General features: G+C 41.2%; 1 protein-coding gene across 1 annotated transcript in view; it reads left to right on the top strand.

Annotated features, from left to right (window-relative positions):
* Positions 1-3,748: 3,748 nt before the first annotated feature.
* Positions 3,749-21,354, top strand: part of mfng (MFNG O-fucosylpeptide 3-beta-N-acetylglucosaminyltransferase) — a 32,766-nt gene continuing 15,160 nt past the window's right edge. Inside the window, exons 1-4 of the mRNA XM_082535841.1 lie at positions 3,749-4,506; positions 9,967-10,012; positions 11,295-11,397; positions 17,462-17,615. Coding sequence (XP_082391967.1) covers positions 4,123-4,506; positions 9,967-10,012; positions 11,295-11,397; positions 17,462-17,615 — 687 coding nt within the window. The 5' untranslated portion in view covers positions 3,749-4,122. The remainder of the gene's footprint in view (positions 4,507-9,966; positions 10,013-11,294; positions 11,398-17,461; positions 17,616-21,354) is intronic.

The raw sequence follows: 21,354 nt of genomic DNA, 5'->3' as shown, positions 1-21,354 counted from the left end.
AAAATATAAATGTGGAAAATTACAGAAAACATAGCTCTGTAGCTCATGGTCATAGTGTGCTTAAAGCAGAAAGTTTGAGTTAATTCACAGAAAATGTCCTTTTTTAAGAATAAAATCTTTTTTTTTAAATTTTGTTTTACCATGGACCAATCGTAAAAAACAAAAGCATTTTGTGGTGGAGATGGGGGAGATATAGGAGAGGTGGAGGAAGAACTCAGCCTGGATGTTTATTGTTTTGCGTAGTCTGAAGGATGAGTGGATGACGGGGTGGGTGCAGTTTTCTTTGTGGTGGGGTCGGGTGGGCTGTCCCGGGCTCTGTGGGGCCGGGCGGCGCTGCTGAACTGGGCCCCGGATGGGCATGGGCCCCCTTTCCCTGGTGGGTTGCAGAGTATGGGGGTGTCTACTGGGGTCAGCGGGGGAGCTGGCACAGCTTCTCTCCACCCCAGGAAAAAGGGTAACACTACCTGGGTCTGAGTGCATGTTTCCCCCTCCAGGAGCAAGGGTACCTAGACCTGGGGCTTAGAGTACGCTTGGGGAGTGTGATTGTCATGGATCGCTGTGTGGCAGGCAGGATGAGGACCCAAAGTGCAAAACTCACAGACTCAAGGGATGAACTCAGAAATCACAGCTTTAATGCTGGAGAGGCAGATCGCAGGAAATACAAAACCAAACTGGGAACAACAAACGAAGTACTCGCAGAGAGACACAGGGAGATCCACACAGCACGAGGGAGAATGCGACACAGAACTGAGGGAGACGCAGACATAAATACACAGAGGGTTAACGAGGGAAGTGGGAGCACATGGGGAACACAGGTGACACTGATAATCATAACGAGACAGGGCGGAGTGAACATAACATGACGTATACAGGCGCGGGAGTCACAAAGTAAAACAGGAAGTACACGGGGGTTCAGACAGGAGGGGAGAGAGAGAGCACAGGAAGAACATAGCCATAACGGGCAGGGGAAACATGGAATAAACACAAAGAGAGACGAGGGCTCATAAATACACAGAGGGGCACACAGGGGGTAAGAGTCACGAAGGGAAAACACTTAGGGAACAACACAACAGGACAACTTAGGAAACATGGCCTAAATAAGGAACGAAATACAAAAAATACAAGAAACTAAGAATACTGGACCCACATGGCCCAGGACCATGACAGTGATTGTGTGTACAGTGTCTCTTTATGTCTGTCTCCACGTTGGGTGACAGCTGAATAATTGCATATGAGAGCATGAGGGTGGGAATGGATGTTTGTATCTGTGTGTGCCTGTTTGTCTGTGTCTATATGTCAGGTCGGGTATCAGACGGCACCTCTCAGGCCCTCCATGGTATGGAGGCCTATCTCCCCCCACCACTCCCCTGCCAGTGGCAGACACCCTCAGACATGGGTGGTTCTTTGTGTCCGGGAATGGGCGTCCAGGTACGCACCGGCTCACTCCTGGTTACTGCTTGTCAGGGCCTGGAGCCTGGGGCTCGCTCGGGCCCCTTCGGGGGTGGGGTACCCTCGGCCTGGGGCTTGGTCACTCAGGCACAGCTGGCTGCTGGCAGAGCTCACGGGCGCGTCACTGCAACCCTCCCTGGCTTCTGCTTCGCGGCTGCTGAGTGAGCCCTCATCTGGGGCTCTCCTCAGCTCTTTCTGGGACAGTGGCGTGGCTGCCCCTCTGTTGGTCTTCCTTGGTCTCTTGTGCTCTGAGGGCCTCTGGATGTCTGGAGTCTTGATCTCCTCCATACCTGCTTCATGCCCTGGAGGACGGGGCTGTGGCTCCCCACACCCTCTAGCAGATCATTACATGAAGGAACCTTTTAAATACAAGCGTGCTCATGCTCACAGGTGTACACACGGGTGCTCACACACACAAACTACACCCTTTTTGGCTCCTACCTCAAAGCACACTGTGCGCTGTCTATCTTACGTGCTGCACAATAATGTTTAACATTTAGTATTTACTGTTATATTCTCATAGATCATCGTGATGTTGTTTATTATGTTGCTCTTTTTTTTCTTTGCTCGTTTTCTCTTTTTTCTTTGTCAACAGGTGATCCAGGTGATTAATATATGTATTTTTTGTCTGTTTGTTTTGTTTGTTGTTTGGTTTTTTTGCCCTTTATCACTTTCTTATTCGCCGCTGTTTTCCTTTCCCTCTTTCTTTCTCCCTTTTCTTTTCCCCAGTCATGTCTGTCCCATATTTAGCAAGTGAAAATAAAATAAAATAAACAATAAAAGGTGAATCAAATAGACCAATACGGCAAGGCTGGGATGGTCCATTTGGTAAAGTAAATCCGTTGGGCATCTTTCTTTGCCTTTAGACAATAATTCTGATGACAAAAGAACCAAACGGGACAGGCGAACCCCCCCCCAAAAAAACCAAATATTTATAGCCAATTAAAAAGAAGAAAAGGGCACATTTGTTCGTTTTCTCTGTTGCTTCATTTCTTTGGTGTACTATGAATGGATGGAAAAGCTGTAAAAATGATTCTTTTATATATATATATATATATATATATATATATATATATATATATATATATATATATATATATATATATATATTTACTTACTTATTACTTGCAGTTACTGAAGTTTAGAACAGAGCATCTTCAAAGCTGCGCTGTTTTAAAGTGGACCTGTGATTTTAATAAAGCAGGATATTGTATACAGTGGATAAGAGACGGTGAAATAACGGCATTGTTAGCAGAAGAAAGAGTCCCATCTCCTCTGTGTTTGTTGTAATCCAGTCTTCTCTGTTTGGTGTTGTGGTTGCTTCTCAAACTATGTTTCCCTTCCTTTCAAACTGTTGGTCCTTCCTGCCTTTATGAAAATATGGCAGTAAATATGATTGAGTTGTGATTCCTCTGAAGGCTCCTTTTGGCCATGTATTGCCAGTTATTGTAGCGCACATCAGAGCTGTTTACTGCACGTTACAAAGCCATACTGATGTTTTGAGTTAGGAGGACTCAGTTAACACAATGTGGACATAGCTCTTTCAAAGTGGGTCTCCTCAATGTCAGAGGTAGTAGACCGGAATGGCTTGGTTGACCAGGAGTTGTTGTGGTTCAGGACGTTAGGCCATCTGATCAGCAGGTTGGTGGTTTGAGTCCTGGCTGCTTCAGTCTGCATGCTAAAATGATTTGTTGGAGAAGTTCCTTGGACTGGCAACGTTAGTTAGAAAGTACTTAGACAAAACATAACTTTTTCAAATTAGATATATTGTATAAAGTACTTTGAGTCCTCAAGGGGAGTAGAAAAGTGCTCTGTATTTTATTTTGAAAGACTCACCCCTGTTCTTGAAGCACAGCTTCCTGCTGTGTTCTATAATAGATGCAGATCATTGTTCTTTTGTGAATGTCAGTCCTGACAGTCTTGCCTACTGTTTGCTGACAGGAAGCTCATTTTCATACACATATAGAGACTTTCTGAAGAGTCTGAATGTTTGTAAATGAGAAAAAGCTATGTTGTCATTTTAAGGAATTTAAAAAAAAACTTTAAACTTTCTTTTCCACTTTGCTGTTATTTGCGTTGCCTCAAAATATAAACTTTTTTTTTTGCATTTTGAAGTACACCTACAAGAGAAACAGGGGTTCAAAAAGCAAAGTAAATGTCAAGTATATATGTCGTGATATCCTGCTGTGTCTTGTACCCCTGATATGACGCATGTTTAAGCTGCTATGCAGATCCTCACCGGATGTGCTTTATTTTGACAGCGGCGGGAGGAAATATTATTACCTGGTTCCTTGTAGCTTGACAGTGGCGACAGCGCAGAGCTGCAAGTGGAAAGTCAAATACATCTTTGCGCTTCTGGCTTTTTGCACAAAATGAGAGGAAATGCGAGTTTTTGCCTATGTGATCACAGCAGACACGAGTTTAGACCCTGATCGTGTGTGTGACTGACACGACTCTGAAACTGAAGCTGCACTTGTGAGAATTATCAGTTAATTGGGCCATTCAGGAACTGTAAAAAAGGAGGAAGACGAAGAAGTGATGGAGGACCCGTTACGAAATTAACCCAGAACTTAAAAAAATGACGTTTATTTTAAATAAGGCGGCTAAGAGCACGTTTTAAATGACCTACAACATTTAACTGAGATTCTTTTTTTTAATTTATTTTGCTTTACCATGCGTAACAGATGGATACGCCGGAGGTTGCTTGTCTTAATTTTCACCTTCTTCATCATTCTCTACGTGGATTTTCAGCTTCGAACCAGCAGCCTTCCCAAAGTTATAGTGGTTCACCATCCATCACCCGGTGCGATCCACCACCGGACCATCCAGCAGGCTACCTTCCTGGTCAGGGACGCGCAGAACCCGGCGAAAAGTACCAGAAGCAGCGGGGATACAGCATTGGCCGATGGAGGTCGCTCGGTGCCCGAGGACGCACATGTCAGCCAGCCCGAACTGAAGGTGGAGGACGTCTACATAGCTGTGAAAACCACCGGGAGGTTCCACAAGACGCGCCTCGCGCTTCTTTTGGAGACCTGGATCTCCAGAACCAAAGCGCACGTGAGTGTGATGTCTGTTTCCTGAAACATCTTACTCTTCTCATCACACAGCAGCTCCTGATTCAAGCAAACCACCAGATTTTTAAAAAAGATTTAAACTCTCTCCTATATTTAGTAGAACATTCGTTTAAAAATATTTACGCAATCACAGGAAGCTGTTGATTTAACCGAACCCGTGAACAAAACAGATAAAAGAGGAACTCCAATGCATTTATTAATCCTATAATGGTATGACAGAATGAAACTGATATAACACGTAAAGCTCAAGAGTTTAATTTCTTAGAAATATTTCAGGCAAAACAAAGAAGAAAAAAGTAAACATGTGATCTGTCAAACCATGTGCCATGACTCTAAAGATGAAGTGAAAACACTCACTTCCTTTCTGCTCTGGTGCTGCAGGTCTGATGGCTCATTAAAGTTAAATTTAGTTTCTTTTGTTGATCACTTCATGCTAGTCTTGTCCCACTAGCATGAAGAAAAACACCCCAAACAAACAGAGAGTAACATAAAGAAATCAGTTCTGTTTTGGTTTTACAGTCTGCACGTCTCACTTCACGACTATGTAAGGGTCTATTTTTAAATATTGGCATAGAGTGTCAAACCTGTTAGAAAGCCTGATCTGTGAGGTATTGGGTATTCAGCTTAAAAGTCTTTTGCTACAGCTCATCCAACATTTTGAACATACAACAGTGGTGGTACTTGTGGTGCAGAATTTCAAAGGGGTTTGGGACATTTTTTTTCACCCTTTTCCTTCATCTGGGTAATTTCTGTTACTATACTTAGAAAACTAGTTACTGGCATGTATACAATACAATATATTTATTTTTTCAGGAACATATCTATCTTATACTTCAGTGGCATCAGCCTAAAGATGTTTGAGTTGTCTTTACCTGACCTTTAAAATCAGACTTCCTTTAGGTTCTGGAAACAACCCAAGTTACTCTGAGTCGCTTGTATCGGCTTAGAGGTTTTCATTGACCACTGTGCCTGTTTGTGTGTCAGTGCTGTCAAATATGCAAGTCAGTGAGCAGTTTCACTATTTAAAATTTCAGGATTCTTCTATTTAAATACACACATACAGTGTACAGAGTGTACATACAGAGTTCATTTCCTTTTTGACACCAGATGAAAGAGCTGAGGAAGCACATTTCTGTTAGCTTCTTTTCTTTTCACATCTCAGAGCGCTGAAAGACATTTTTAAAGACGCCTTGGTTTATACTCTTCCTCTTTCTCTTTGCAAACACAAAACAAAATGTTGCTTTAGCGTTTGTCGATGGTAGTGCCTGCACACAGTCACACACACACACACACACACACACACACACACACACACACACACACACACACACACACACACACACACACACACACACACACACACACACAGGCCCTATATTTATTTATCTATCTCTCTCTATATATGTATATCTATAGCTACACAATGACACAAAGATGCAACTACACACCCAGTGGTAGATGAAGACATACAGACGCATACACAGGAAGCTGCGCAGGCAGGCTGTCTCAGCCGAGGGGAAGCAGCCGCCGTGTAGTGACTCTGTTAACAATACTAAAACGGAAGCTGGTCATAGAAAAGGAAGTGTAGGGCTGATTGCAGAACAGAATGAACCCCATACCCACATATGCTTACACACACACACACACACACACACACACACACACACACACACACACACACACACACACACACACACACACACACACACACACCTGGGGTGAAAAGTCAACCAGCTTGGCAGCAGCTTCCACAAAATATTGAAGCTAATCTGCTTAGACCTGACAGCAGCTGGCAACAGCTTGTTGGAAGCCCTAAAACAGTAAATACATTGTGATAATCCCTAATATGATCTTGGCCTCAGTCTAGCTTCGGATCTTCAAAAATTTCTATCACATCTTTCAGCACCAACAACAGAAATGATCTCAGAGGTGGAAACAGATATAAGTGGATGGAGAAATGGCTAACATCTTTAATGACCAATTTAGACATTTGGAGTAAAGGTTTTATGCTAAAAGTTAGAATTTTGGCCTCACGGTGGCGCAAGAGGACAAGTGAGGAGGATTTCAATCATTAAAATGTTTTGTTCCTGTGTACTCTATGGCTATGTATCCAGTAGAAGCTGAGATATTTCACATTCAGAGTGGAAAGTTTGATCTGGAGTGATGCACAGAGAAGAATTATCTCATTAAAAATTTAAAGCAAACCGTCAAAAAAGTTTTCGAATAGTTGTTACACTGTAAAATGAGCAATCTAGAAAGGTGGAGTTTTTCAGGAGTATAAATGTTGAAGAAAATATATCATCAAAGCACAAGTGTTATGGTACTAAATTTCCAGCTTTTAATATATATCTCACTATATGAAGGATTATGAAACAAGAATGCCCCTAACTACTGAGCAGCATGCATTGTAGTATAAACCAAAAACAGGAGAGCATCTCATTTTAAAAGCTACAACAAATCATCATCTCAAGTCCCAAACTTGGAGATTGTCAAAAGAAGAAGTGATGCAACACAGTGGTAAACATGCCCCTGTCTCTTTATTTTATAAATGTTTAAATCACATTTTAAACCATTTTAATCCAACAGAAATGAGGATTTTTAACATTTGATATGTTTGACTTCTGTTATTTCTATTAAACATTGAGTGCCTTTTTTGTAGCGCATTATTCAGACACACGGTCATAAAAAATAATTAACTATGCTGTAATAGATACAAAGTGCTACACTGTGTGTTGTTCCTTGACAGTTGCCATCTTATAGACTAGTTTTAGTAAATCATTGGTATTTCACCTTACAACTCTAAATTGTTAATGGAGATTCAGTGTTTTATACCTGAAACTAAGTTCACTGATAAAGCTATCAGATCTGTGGTTCAGGTTATATATTGTGCACTTTTTAACTGCAATTTATTCTTGGTTTTGTTATTTCGGTTAGTCAGCATGCGAGAATGTGTGACCCTGTGCCTGGTTTCACAATTTCAGATTTTTTCTTACTCCCCAAAAACTGCCATTGGTATCAGCGTCAGTTTGGCCATAACAATTATAGAATGATTTTGCCCCCTTCTACTCTCAACAAATTTCCCATTCAAGCTTCTCAGAGTGCCACAGTTGAACAGACTGAGCATCCAAATGTCCGATTCAGAAGCCAGATTATCATCATCATACTACAAAGGAATCACTGAAATATTGATCAGAGCCCTTATTAAGATATATTGCAGTCATTTTGTGTTATGGGGTGGTACAAATCTTACTTAATAGCCCTTTAAGAGTGTGAAAAACAAGTTCAGATTTATGCATTCCCACCTGACCTCAGTGAAACGTCCCTGCAAACTCTGTTTACGAGCCGCTCCAACTCCACGCTCTGTCGTTTTCGTTCCTCATCCCAGGCTGACTGATTTCAGTGCAGGTGCTTTAGTTTGAGTTATGGCCAGAGGTGGAGAAACTAATTGTAATGGCAAAATTTTCTCTGGAGGATTTAGTGGCGTAGGTGGTGGTGGTTGTCGTGATGATAGCGGGGGGGAGGATTGATCCTGGTATCTCATTACTCCTCCTTCTCCTGCTTCAGTGATGGAGAGATGACAGGAAGGGATGAAAAAAGGTTAAAAAAGGCCTTTGGGAGAACTAGTGAGGGGGGGGATAGAGCTCCAGCTGTATTAAAATGACCAAAGTAATGATTTAGAGGCTGTTTGATGTCACTTCAAGGGAGAACGGGAGAGCGAGCGAGAGGAATAGAGAATATTATAATTTGATTGATGGACTGGGATGCTATAATAAAACAGTGTACTTAAGAATAGATGAAGCCTTTCTCTTTGAATGCAGCAGAGAGGATATTATGGAAACTCACTTTAATGTAAATACAGAGAAAAATACACATAATCACAGCTAGTAAAACGGTCAGACAGTGAGCCTGCCATTTTTAAACACATGAATTTGCACAGTTACCTCAAATTAACACTAGTATGGCATTTCCCTGGAAGCTTACACAATTTTATAGACTGAAAGTTAACTTACTGGATTAATTTTGGAGCTCTCGTTCACATTTTACACTTCCTTCACAACTCCCTGCCTTCACTAACTAGAAGTGGGACTTACCAGACATCATCCGATATGATCATAATACAATATTATTCCGATTTTGTAACATTTTTGCTAATTAATTACATTATAACAAGCAATTATTATTATTACAATGGTGTATGTTCATATTAACTGCTTCATACTGCTTGGTTTCACTGCTTTCTGCTATTGGCCATATACTGTGTGTACATGTATTAGTGCAACTGCAATCTACATAGTGCTGCACCTCCACGAGAGAGCGTGGTAGAGGAATGATGGAAGCAGTAACAGTGTTGAACAAGAGAAGCCTGCACACCCTAAGCAACAGAATAAATACTGAAGAGTGCAGTGTTTTCAGTGTCTGACGTCTTTCTGTAGGAGTGACAACGGTTAAAAGACAAAAAGGAAACAAAAAGGCAAATGAGGCTCCTGGTGAAATAATGGAGGTGCTGAATATAGTTTCCCCAGAGACACTCACTGTGGCTCAACCAAAAGCAGAACAAAAGAAAAGTTGCAACTTTGCTTATATCTGAGCATTTCTGCATTGTGGTGTTTTGTAAAATTGTAAATAATGAGGAAAAGAAGGAAAGAAAAAACAGGTTACATATTGGTGCAGTGGGTGGCACCATCAATTACAATGAGAATGTCAGGCCCTTTCCAGCTGGGGCCTTTCTGGGTGGAGTTTTGCATGTTCTCCCCGTGCCTGTGTGGGTTCTCTGTAAGTACTCCAGCTTCCTCTCACAGTCCAAAGACATGCATGCTAGGCTAATAGCTGATTTTACATTGACTGTTAGTGTAACTGGTCAATCTCTATGTGACAGCCCTGAGACAGCCGAGCTGTGACAATAAAGCTGACATTTTCACACCACTAGATGTCAGTATTGCTCTTCTATCTATCTATCTATCTATCTATCTATCTATCTATCTATCTATCTATCTATCTATCTATCTATCTATCTATCTATCTATCTATCTATCTATCTATCTATCTATCTATCTATCTATCTATCTATCTATCTATCTATCTATCTATCTATCTATCTATCTATCTATATAGTGATATGGGGGTCTGCCAAAGAAGAAACTGACTCAGCCATATCGTGCTGCTCTGACCACTCTGGATCATGATGCTGTGTGTGTATGTGTGTGTACAATGACTCATTGTTTTAGCTCACAGCAGGGAACCTTGTTTTTGTCACGTCGCATTGCTCCATCACATTGATCCCATTGATCCTTGTGAGTATATGATGTGTTTGTGTTCTTGCTCTCTAATGAGAGTACTTTCAGGATGATGTGTTACAGATGTTGAGAAGAAGACAGATAACCAATCGAAGCTCCTGTTTTTAATTCCTTATCTTCTTTTATATTTCCTTTTTTCTTTTGTATAGACGTTCATTTTCACAGACACAGAGGATGTGGACCTAACTTCAGAAGGTAAGCAGCAATCTTGAATCTCATTCACACAAAAATTTAGATTTAAATCAGAATATTTATATATGTGGGCGCATGCAAATGTGTCTTCCATTCCTTATATGGGATGTTTCTCAGATAATGCTGGCGCACACAACCTTAAATATGTAAGCTCATTCTCTGTTTCAAGATGACAATGCCACAGTGTACAAATGCAACACCACAGACATCAGGAAGACTTCTAATACTGGCGTGCACACAGGAATGAGATGAAGTGACCCATAACTCTTACCCAAGGCTACAGGATAACTAGGCAGCTGCCTTAGGCATCCCCTGTTGAAATATTTTGTTATTGCTCCTGCGCTGCTCTTTAAAGTCTGCCACTAACACCCGCTATCAACACCACTGCTCATACTGCAGCAATAAACATGTGACACAAAGGGGAGACTGCAGGCAGGCAGTTAAAGGACTCTCCAACAATCTGCAATGAAAATTTACATTAAAATCAGACATTTTGATATTAATCGAGCAGCAATAAATCCAGATGTGCCCAGATGTTGTGAGAGTCACCAAAAATGAATGCAACATAACCTCACAGGAGCTGAAGTTGTGTTTTTGGAAGTCTTTTTTTCCCCTAAGAGTATTAGGAAGGATGAATATGAGCATGCCCATACAGAGAGAGGCGCATACATTTACTCATGTGGCACGACAGCAGTAACTTCATCAATTATTTAGTTACAAACACTAAAACCCCCAAACCATAGCCACAGCCCTGGCTTAACCAACTCTGTAAATGCTTGTTGTGACTGCAACAGTGCTTCGATTTCCAGCTGGCCTCTCATTTCTAGTCTGTTTTGCCGAGTAAAAATGACAACTGGGCAGACTGCAAGCCAGACCTCATCACCCTACATCAGTGACTGTTTTTTACAAATGCTCCTGTGGGTAAATTGAAGGGAATCCTTTCAATCTGGGTCCTAAATATCGTGGAGTGTCTTAAATAGATAAGTTAAGTGGAGGCTGAGCTGTCTACTCATGCTGTTAGCTTGTTAGTTTTTTCCTTCTTCTGTTCACCCCTGTTATATTGTTTCCTCACTCTCTATCACACACATCTCTATCTTTATATTTTCTCTCCATTTCTAATATCACTTGTCAGTCACAAACAGGGTTGATCATGGCTGATGGTAAAATAATGTACCATGCAGAATGGTATAATCATCAATACACCCAACCATGTGCAACTGCTTTGAAACAGATGGCATCCAGTAGTATCTCTTTCTCATCTCTCTCTGTCTGTCTCTGTCACCAGGTTATAACATGGTGGTAACAGACTGCCAGTCTGATCACAGTCAGCAGGCTCTGTCCTGCAAGATGTCTGCAGAGTACGACGGTTTCATGGCCTCAAACAAGAGGTGAGCCCGATTACGGTCTGTCTAACACCCTCTCTGCACCGGCTTTAAAGATCAGATTAAGATTGCAAACTTTAATGATCACCGTGGGGAAATCAGACCGTTACAGCAGCACTTAGTGCGGCAAGAAATCAAAGAAGTAAATTATGTTCCAGGGTTACAGAGGCATAAACAGAGGTGAGGATTATTACAGTCACACTTATTACAACAGTAATCTTTGAGGAGTTTAAAAGACTGGAATTTATTTAAGCATAACCTGTGCATTAATCGATCATCTTAACTACCTTTTCTGTGCGGTGCTGTCCAACTTGTAAAGGTATGAAGAACAGCCTTTTATGTTTTTATTTTTTATGCATTTAAAATAAAATGAATATAATTAAAAATATTATTAATATTAGGTTCGGAGGACAGACTTGTTTAGAAATTCTTGGAATTCTTTGAAAGAGGAGGAATTTCTTTGCCTTTTTCTGGTTCCTTCATTTCCTCTTCCATCTGCTGTTTTAAATGAATGAGTCTGTCCATCCATTCATCTGTGGCTTTTTCCTCTGCACCAAAATTCTCCTTCAGGGTTCTAATTGATTGTAGGAGCCTGGAAGTTTCTCCTGCGCTCCTGGCTACTTTCATTTTCCATGTCCTTTTGTGCCTGAAGTACTGATGTGGTCTGTCTGTGCTCAGCCAGGAGACGGCACTGGTCCTCCTCTCAAATATCATCTTTGGTCCTGTAGCATTCTGTGAATGTGGGCCAGTACAGCCTTACACCTGCTGTGATAAGTCTGTCTGAGCCTTCCTCTTAGTGTTTTTAACACTAAGATTGTCTTTGAGTTGTTTAATTTATTTGGGACAAATCTGCATCTGTGGGAGTTCTGTGCAAACGATACTTTTTTTCTTCCCACTGTCACCAAGTTTTAGCTCCATATGGGATTGTCTGAATGTTGGGGCTGTATTATTGTAGGGTCTTTAGTTTACAATATAAAGCACCTGGGGTGATTGTTGTGACTTGACACTATGTAAACAAAAATTAACTGAATTGAACTGAATCAGTGACTTATGAAGAATGTGGAACAGGAGCATATAATAATATCAAGGACATAAGAGTATCTGCATAGGGAATGAAATGTCTGCCTTATTTAAGGAGACAGAACTGTTTAAAGAGCTTCTTGCAACACAAAATGATGAGGCAGAACAGGAGACTAGGACAAAGGACACACTTTGAAAATGCAGAGTGGCACATAAACACATAGACAGTGAAAGGAGTTACGTGAAGAAGAAATACACAGTGAGAAGCCCCCAGCAGCCCAGGCCTATTGTAGCATAACTAAGGGAGGGTTCAGGGTCACCTGATCCAACCCTAACTATATGCTTTATCAAAAAGGAAAGTTTAAAGCCTAATCTTAAGAGCACAGAGGGTTTCTGCCTCACAGAAGGTATCAAGCTAGATTCTCTAATCCAGGGGTAGGCAACTCCAGGCCTCGAGTGCCAGTGTCCTGCAGGTTTTAGATATCACCCTGGGTCAACACACCTGAATCAAATGATTAGTTTGTTACCAGGCCTCTGGAGAGCTTCAAGACATGTTGAGGAGGTAATTTAAACACATAAATCAGCTGTGTTGGATCAAGGACACATCTAAAACCTGAAGAACACCTGCTTTCGAGGCCTGGAGTTGTTTCATCTCCTCTGTTAAATACTCTACCAAGACATCAGGTGACATAGATTAGACAAACATAATAACTTTTTTTCTTCTTCACCGTATTGGTGAGAAAGGACAGCCGGTGCACTCTTGTAGTGTGTTATTTCACATTGATTTTCTCAGTTTTGAAGTAGTTACTTTTAACTAGCACCCTGTTTGCCCAAATGGCATCTAGGTAATTGGGACTAAGTAGGTCTTGACATATCCTGACATACAGCAATTTATGTCTTGTGGTTTGATAATTGGAGGCTCTGGCTTGGGTACTGTAACAGTCAATTTACGCACAGTTGTTTGGCAGTATTCTAGCAACTGCAGTAGGTGGGAAGCCCAAACAGCATGCTGATGCTTGATGACGTGAAGACTCCAGCGACACTTAAAGTATTAGGAAACAGCTTTATTAAGTGACCAATGCGTTTCAGCCTTCATCAGGGTCATTGCAAAATGTCAAACAGTTTGCGTTTAAATAAAAAACAGGAAACAGAAAAAAATCCAAGTGGACCAATCACACCTTCAGGAAATATACAAGCTGACCAGTTAACATTTAACAAGGTGGTATTGGCTGATTTGTTAATTGGTTAAGCCGCAGCCCAAATAGGTTCTGGGCTGAACCACTACAGATTAAAACGGGGAGAAAATAAATAAATAAATGAAAACATTCCCATCATGTCTTAATGTAAGACATACTCAAAATTACACAGAAAAATGCAAATAATCTGGTGACAGTTGCAGAGAAGAGGACATTAAAGAAACTGTTGGACATTATGAACAATGCTGGGCATCCTCTGCACACGGCCATAAACAACCAGAGGAGTCTGTTCAGTGACAGGTTGCTTCTCCCAAAGTCAAGGACCAACAGACTTAAAAACTCCTTTGTCCCACACGCCATCAGACTGTTTAACTCCTTGCTGAAGGGGAGAGGGAGGGGAAACCGGGGGACAAAGGAGGGGGGAACAACCAGTCAGATTCTACGTTTCTCTGACTCGTGTCCTTAGCAGTACACATGGCACAAGTTTGAAGGGGATGTTGAGATCGATGGAAAACCAGCAAACAGATATACAGAAATTGCTTAATTAGTTAGATAAATGTATGACTGCATTCTGTAATAGCTAACATCATTAGATGGATGTGCAGTCAATAGCTGCCAAACTAATTATTCACCCACTATCACTTCTCAGATAAATTAACCGTGCCCTGGTTGCTTCAGTTTGAGGCTTGAGTCTGACAGCGTTGAGCCTCCTCTGTGTTCACTGAGCTTATTTGAACCACACCTTTCAGTCACTGTCAGCTATCCATAACACCTTTCAACTGGGGCAAAACTAAAATAATGCAATCTGCTCTTAATGGGCCCAGAATGAAGATGATGTATGATCCCCTACACTCTTGTCTGCATCTTTTCCAATTTCATGCCTTGTCTCGAACACTGCATTAGCACACAGTGCAGGCTACCCTTGTGTCATTGTTGTATTTATTAGCTCTTTGTGCGTTATGTGATCACAGAAGAAGAAGAAGCAGGAAAAAAACAGGATTAAAATATTTCCAAGAAACTGAAAAGTTTGTTTATTAGGGACTTGAATATGCACGAGACAACGCTGCTTGATGCTGCTGTACAATATAAAGTATTGACAATCCTTTGATACTGATCTATGGAAAAATGAATGAAACTTAACAGCTTGTGTTTGGGGTGGGAGTGAATGGGGGGGCGTTCATTATTAGAATGGCAGTGAAAATGTTTTCAAATTGGTTCCAAGGCACACTTACAAACCTCCCCAGTTTCACTCAAGTCCCACTCAAGAGGGAAGTGAGGATGTTTGGTTTGGAAGTAAGCCTTTTCTGTTGTTGGGCAGCAATTAGGATGGCAGAGGAAACAAGGCAGCACTTCAGTTTGGTACCAGCAGCTTTGTAATTTGGACTCTGATGTTGCAGTGCAAGCCTGTTTGGTTTGGAATGAGGCTCTGACATCATGTCCAGTCATTAAGATGGCAGAGAAAAAAATCAAACAGCTCGATTACTCACAGAGCAATTCAAGCTGTGAGGACAAAAACAAATGTAGATGAAAAAAGCTTCAAAATGGGAGAAGATCTTAAATCTTCTCCCATTAAAATGCCCAAATTCAACATTTCTTTGCTAGCTTTTCCAGAGCTCTTGTGACAGTATCACATAGAATGATCTGCCAAGATAACCAAGAGTTATCATTACACATACAACCTTATCTCTTATCACGTGACCTTAACAACTACCATTAACTGAAGAAGTTAACTAGAAGTTGAAGTAAATTATTACAGATGTACCTCATCATGTTCTTCTTCCACAAAAAGATTAAGTTCCCTCTGAAAGGGACACGATATCTTGCTTCACAGGCGTTCTTGAGCCACAATGACATCCTTCTCATGAAGAACACTGTCTGAATGAGTGGGGATAGAGCCATAACTTTAATTCTAATACTAATTGGGACACAAAAATATTTCAAGTAAATCTGATGAAAAACATTCCTTAAATAAGTTTGTGACTCTGCCTAAAAGTAGGGATTGAAAAGCCCCCCCCTATAAGTCCTACTTTATTAATGCCTCAGTTAAGACTGCAGACACAATCAGTGTCTCTGGTTTTCTATCAGAGCCCTGAACAAACTCCATGCTAAGCCATGTTATGGATATAATAAGCCAAGAAATGTGATAAGTACCCCTACCTACATCTTTGCTTCATTAAGAATGTGCCTGCGAGTGCATAGCCGTGAATGTCAATGACATGCAGGCATCAGCAAAGCAACGTGATTGGCTCTGAAAGATTGGATGCTGATTTGCTGTCTGGGGTCAATTTCTGTTTTTCCATGTCTGTCTCATATAATGTCTCTGTTTATGTACAGCATTTCAGTCAGGTTGAGGTCTGGACCTTGACATTTTCAGCCACTCTGCTGTGTATTTACTAGTGTGCTAGAGATCATTGTCCTGTTCTACGAACCAATTTTGTGTGTCTGTTGGATATAAGAACACATATGGGTCTAGAATACATTGGTGTAGAGAGGAATTCATGGTCGACTCCAAGGTCCTAGGTAATGTGGCTGCAAAACAAGCCTAAATCATCACCCCTCCACCATCGTGCTTGGCAACCCCTTGCAACCCTTCCAAACAAGCCATCGGTTGTTTGTGCTGTCGTGATCTTTAACATTGAACGTGGTACCTGAGGCCTGTGGCATCTGAGCTGTAGTGCTTGTTTTTTTTTTTTGCTATATTTCTGAGAATTGCATTTTTTGACCTTGGGATAAATTTACTGAAACATTGACTCCAGGGAAGACTGGCAGCTGTGCTGCATGTTTTCTGTTTGTGAATTATTTTTCTCACTGCACAAATGATGGACTTCAAATTGTTTGTATTGTCTGCTCCACACCAGCGAACTGCCAAACCTTCTGCTTCTATAGAGGTGCTCGTACTCGCTGAGGATCAATTAATCAAGTGCACTTGATCAGCAGCACCTGACTGCTGCTTACTGCTTTAATTCCTAAGTACTTACTACTTAGTTTCTCATTGCACAGCACAGAGTCCCATAAAAACTCTTTTTCACATGCTGTACCTTGTAAACTGTGATATGAATAGTTTACAGACTGCTGTGACTCCAGGTGTCTTTTCTCTCTGTTCTCTCACCTGATCTCATGAATTTAACAGTCACATTTACAAGTTGGTGAGACTGTTAAAAGACTACACGCTGAGTCAAGCTCTGGGTCTGTGTTTGTTGGTTACTCGAGGTAAAGCCTATCAGTGATGTCTATAAACACAAACAGCAGGATACGAGCACATACAAATGCTTTTCAGTCTCTGTTGTAAATCTTGTGGTTAAGTGGCTGTCAGTTCTCTATTTAGATGAAGTATCTGGCACTATGTGCCAACATAACCTTTTTCTTTTCAATGTCTGTAATGAAGATAGGCTTGCAAGGGCTTCAGGATATTTATATGACCAAAGGTCAACTATTTTTCACATGGAGTCCTAAAATATCAAACTTAAAAGAAAATCTCATATTTTTGCTGTGGCATCCAACCACAAGTAAATACATGCATATGGGTAACTAGATGACTTGGGGTTACAGCATTGATCACACTTGGTTTGAGGAATTTCATCCCGCTTCCGTTTCTCCTCTTCCAGTCAGTGTAAGGTATCGCCATTTCAAGTACAGATGCACGATGCATTACTTAGGTAAGACTTTTTTCATTTCTCTGTTGCAAGAGTGGAAGCAACAAAGAAGAAAATTAGTCTTCAGATTTTTTTTCCGCCTGATTGCAAATGTCAACAGGAGAAATGGAGCGAAGCTGAGAAAACTATTATTATAAACCCAGCACCACGGTTACATTTTAAATGAATATTTTTCCTTTTCTTTCACCGATCGCTCCTCAGGTGGTTTTGTCATGTGGACGATGATAACTATGTCAACCCAGAAGCTCTCCTCTCGCTGCTGTCAGCCTTCCCCCAGGAAGGTGACATCTACGTGGGCAAGCCGAGCCTGGACAAGCCCATCACTGCTCATGAACTGCTGGAGGGCAACGCAACGGTACGATACCACTCATGAGTATTTTAGGTTTCTTGGCAGAGTCAACCTTAGCACTAGGACTTGGCTGAGCTTTGCAAAGTACATGCTGAAGTCGTGATTTAGTGAGGAGCATATAACTGCACCCTGAAGAAAAAAAATCTCTTAAATATGCAAAAAGGGACGAAAACATGAAGGTTTTGGTTACAGTTCCACGTTCAGTACATCTCATTTTAAAGACGGAAACTGACACCCACTCAAAAAATACTCTTTGTAGCACAGCATAATGCAACTCTAAACTCAATTTTATTAATGTGGAATGATCATTGATTAGAGCAGGATGGCCGTCCGCAGATTTAATTTTTCCAGTGAGCCTCCTGAGATTCTTTATCTTTCTCCATCTTGGTTTCCTTCTCTCCTCCTTTGTTTTCAATGTTTTCTTATTTGCTGTTATGTCACTTGCTTGTTGTTATTAAATCAACCCTACTGTTTCTCCGGTTTGTGCTCTCTCACTCCATGGATTCTTTTTTCGTTCCTTCTGTCCTTGTTTCACGGTGTCCCTTTTTCGCTCTGTTTTGCGGTGATAGTGAACAGCTTCTTTCTGGAAAGGTTAATTGCTTCGACTAATACCCACAGAGTGCTCGACTCTTTAATGCGTTCTCCACCAGAAATATTTTCACAGTTTTGATCCTTACTGGAAACGGTTACAGGACCAATTTCAAGAAATCACATGTTAACATGTTTAATTGGGTCAGGCTTATTGCTATTTGGATGTAACAAAGGGTTTCTGCTAGTGTGTAAAAGCCCAAACTGGGCCCCCTGCTAGTAATACCAGCAGCTTTCTCTTCATATTTATTTGTTGTACTTAAAAAAATCATTTTAGACACGAGCTATAACCATTAGTATAATTAATGATACCATCCTACTGTTTCCATTAACTGGCTTTACTCATATGGAAGAGTCTCACAAAAACTAAAGGAAAGTTAAAAAAGGGAGTAAAGAACCAGGAAAATGTTATGACCTTTTAGGGTTTTAGCTGTTCAGCTGGAATCTGTCCACTCATGAACACGAATGAAACAAAACAAAATCATTTATAGCTGTATGTGAACAAGGTCAGCTGTGATTCAGTGCTTTTCTGCTTGTGTTCACGTCTTACATCTGACGCCGTGTGCATATTGTCCCCCATGCTGGAAGTTACATATCTGCAAACACTCACAAACTAGTAGTGAGTGTGATGAACCCAGAAATAGAGAATGTTTGTATTCAGAGTAAAAGTGCACAGCGCTGAGGCTTTCAGACAAGCCGGCATCTTGCAGGCAATCTACTAGCAATCAAATCAATGGCATGGATGTTTTCATTGGGGGTGGCTGTAGCTCAGGAGGAGCTAACCCCAAGTTGCTCTCCGATGCATCCATCGGAGTGTGAATGTACTTAGATAGCACTGAGTATAGATAAAGTGCTTGTAAGAATGGGTGTGATTGGGTGAATGTGGCATGTTGTGTAGAGCGCTTTGGAGCTTTGGAGCGTCTGGGAGAGTAGAAAAGCGCTGTAGAAGAATCAGTCCATTTACCATTCATTGCAGCACCTCGTACCTCTGAAACCATTTTACCTTGCGGCTGCCAGCAACTGCCAGCAATCACTTACTAACCAGTTTAGGAATAGACATTTGTCCCAGTCTCTAAGCCTGTGTTACTGGAGCCTTATGGTGTTTTTGAATTTGAATTTATTTATTTAAAAGGGACAGTGCAGTTTAACATAGTCCAAGTACAAAAATACGAAACTGATGTAACGCACATAAGTTTATAGCTATTGCTAATTTTCAACAATTGTCCCTTGTTGGGTTTACAATCAAAATCGATACATTTTACAATAAAACATACATTTTCATAAAACCAAATTACATCATAAATTAATTAATAATTTTAATTAATAAACAATAAATTAAAATTAAATTAAAATTATCATCAATCCAATGACTACATCTCGGATTTCCCTTTAACCAGATTTGAACCTTTAATGTAAAAGATCTGATGTCTGTAATCAATTTGATTTCGGCTGGAAGTGTGTTCCACAGATGGCAAGCCTTTATGGAAAAAGCTGACTGACCAAATGTAGATCTGCAATATGATATCTTGCAGTTGCTTGCCACGTCCCTGGAGCTGGACAGAAGAGACAAGTGTACGACGGTATCTTCTGTGTGGTGGCACCTATTGTTCAGGGGAGTGCTGCGGCGGCTTCCTGCGCCTTAACGGCGGGCTTAGATAGATGCGACTGCCTGCTGATGTTACAGCGCTGCATGAAATGACTGCTGTAACTGGCGCTTCGCTTACAGTTCAATTCAATTCAATTTTATTTATATAGCGCCAAATCACAACAAAAGTCGCCTCAAGGCGCTTCATAGATACAGAGAAAAACCCAACAATCATATGACCCCCTATGAGCAAGCACTTTCCTTCCTGTATGCCTTCCTTCATACAGGAAGGATGATCTGATGTCACATTAATTTTCACGTGGTTAGTGAAAACACGAGTGTAAAACCTGAATATATATACACATATATGTTTCTCTTCATGCTGGTGTCTTCGCTCTGTATTCCTCCACATAAGCTGTCCCACTGTTCCCTTAGAGCCAACACACAATTAGCAATTAATGCTATAGCAGGTAGTTAGCACTACAGGAACCAAGTACGACATTCAGTCCTCAAATTTCAGCTGAATTAATGACTAATTCAGTTCAGTTATTAGACTCAATGTCAAAAGGTGACAGAGTTCAGATCACTGTGATGCATCAGCACATTAAACATAAGTTTGTCCTGTGTGCTCAGTGAGGGGAACTTAGAGAAGACATCTAGAAAGGTCATCGTGACATATCTCTTACCATGATCATTACCATGGCAACATTTTATTTTTATGGTACATAAAGCTGCTGCTCCACATCGAAAGGAGCCAGCTGAGGTGGTTCGGGCATCTGACAAGGATGCCCCCTGGGCGCCTCCTGGGTGAGGTGTTCCAGGCATGTCCCACCGGGAGGAGGCCCCGGGGCAGACCCAGGACACGCTGGAGAGATTATATCTCTCGGCTGGCCTGGGAACGCCTTGGTATTCCCTCGGACAAGCTGGAGGAGGTGGCTGGGGAGAGGGAGGTCTGGGCCTCTTTGCTTAGGCTGCTGCCCCCGCGACCCGACCCCGGACAAAGCGGATGACGATGGATGGATGGATGGATGGTACATAAAGTAAGTTGTTAGCATTATGCATGTCAGTGGTGCTGATTATAGAATGAGTAACAAATCCTAGAGATGAGATGAAAAAATATTGCTGCTGTAAAGGTAAGAGGATGGGTCACCACAGAGTGAAGATTTCCAATATCAAGAGGGAAAACTAAAAATGAGATGAATGAAAGCAGCCAGGGTTTTCCCTCCTGCTCACACAGCAGAGAGAGCAGCTGATGTCAGAGGACACCGTCCCTGTCAAGAACTGCTGGAGTCTGTCGATCACATGTAATTTACACAAGGAGCTTATGGAAAAAAACTATTTTCTGATGGTCATTTTCCTTTTTCCCTCCTTTCCTTCGTTTGTCTATCCATCATGCTTCTCTTCTTTCTCTTCTTTTTGATCTTTGGCTTTGCTGGTCTTCTGCAGGCACCATTAAACAGTAAAACAAAGCTGAAGCTGCTCCTATCGGTTTTATGTCAAGTTTCACCCAAGTCAGGTTAACTGCTGCCATTCAAAATCCATACCATCCATTCTGTTTTCTTCATTTTCACT

Source organism: Aulonocara stuartgranti (assembly GCF_965226115.1).
Source record: "Aulonocara stuartgranti genome assembly, chromosome: 6".
Lineage (NCBI taxonomy): Eukaryota > Metazoa > Chordata > Actinopteri > Cichliformes > Cichlidae > Aulonocara > Aulonocara stuartgranti.
This window is presented reverse-complemented; position numbering and strand designations above follow the sequence as displayed.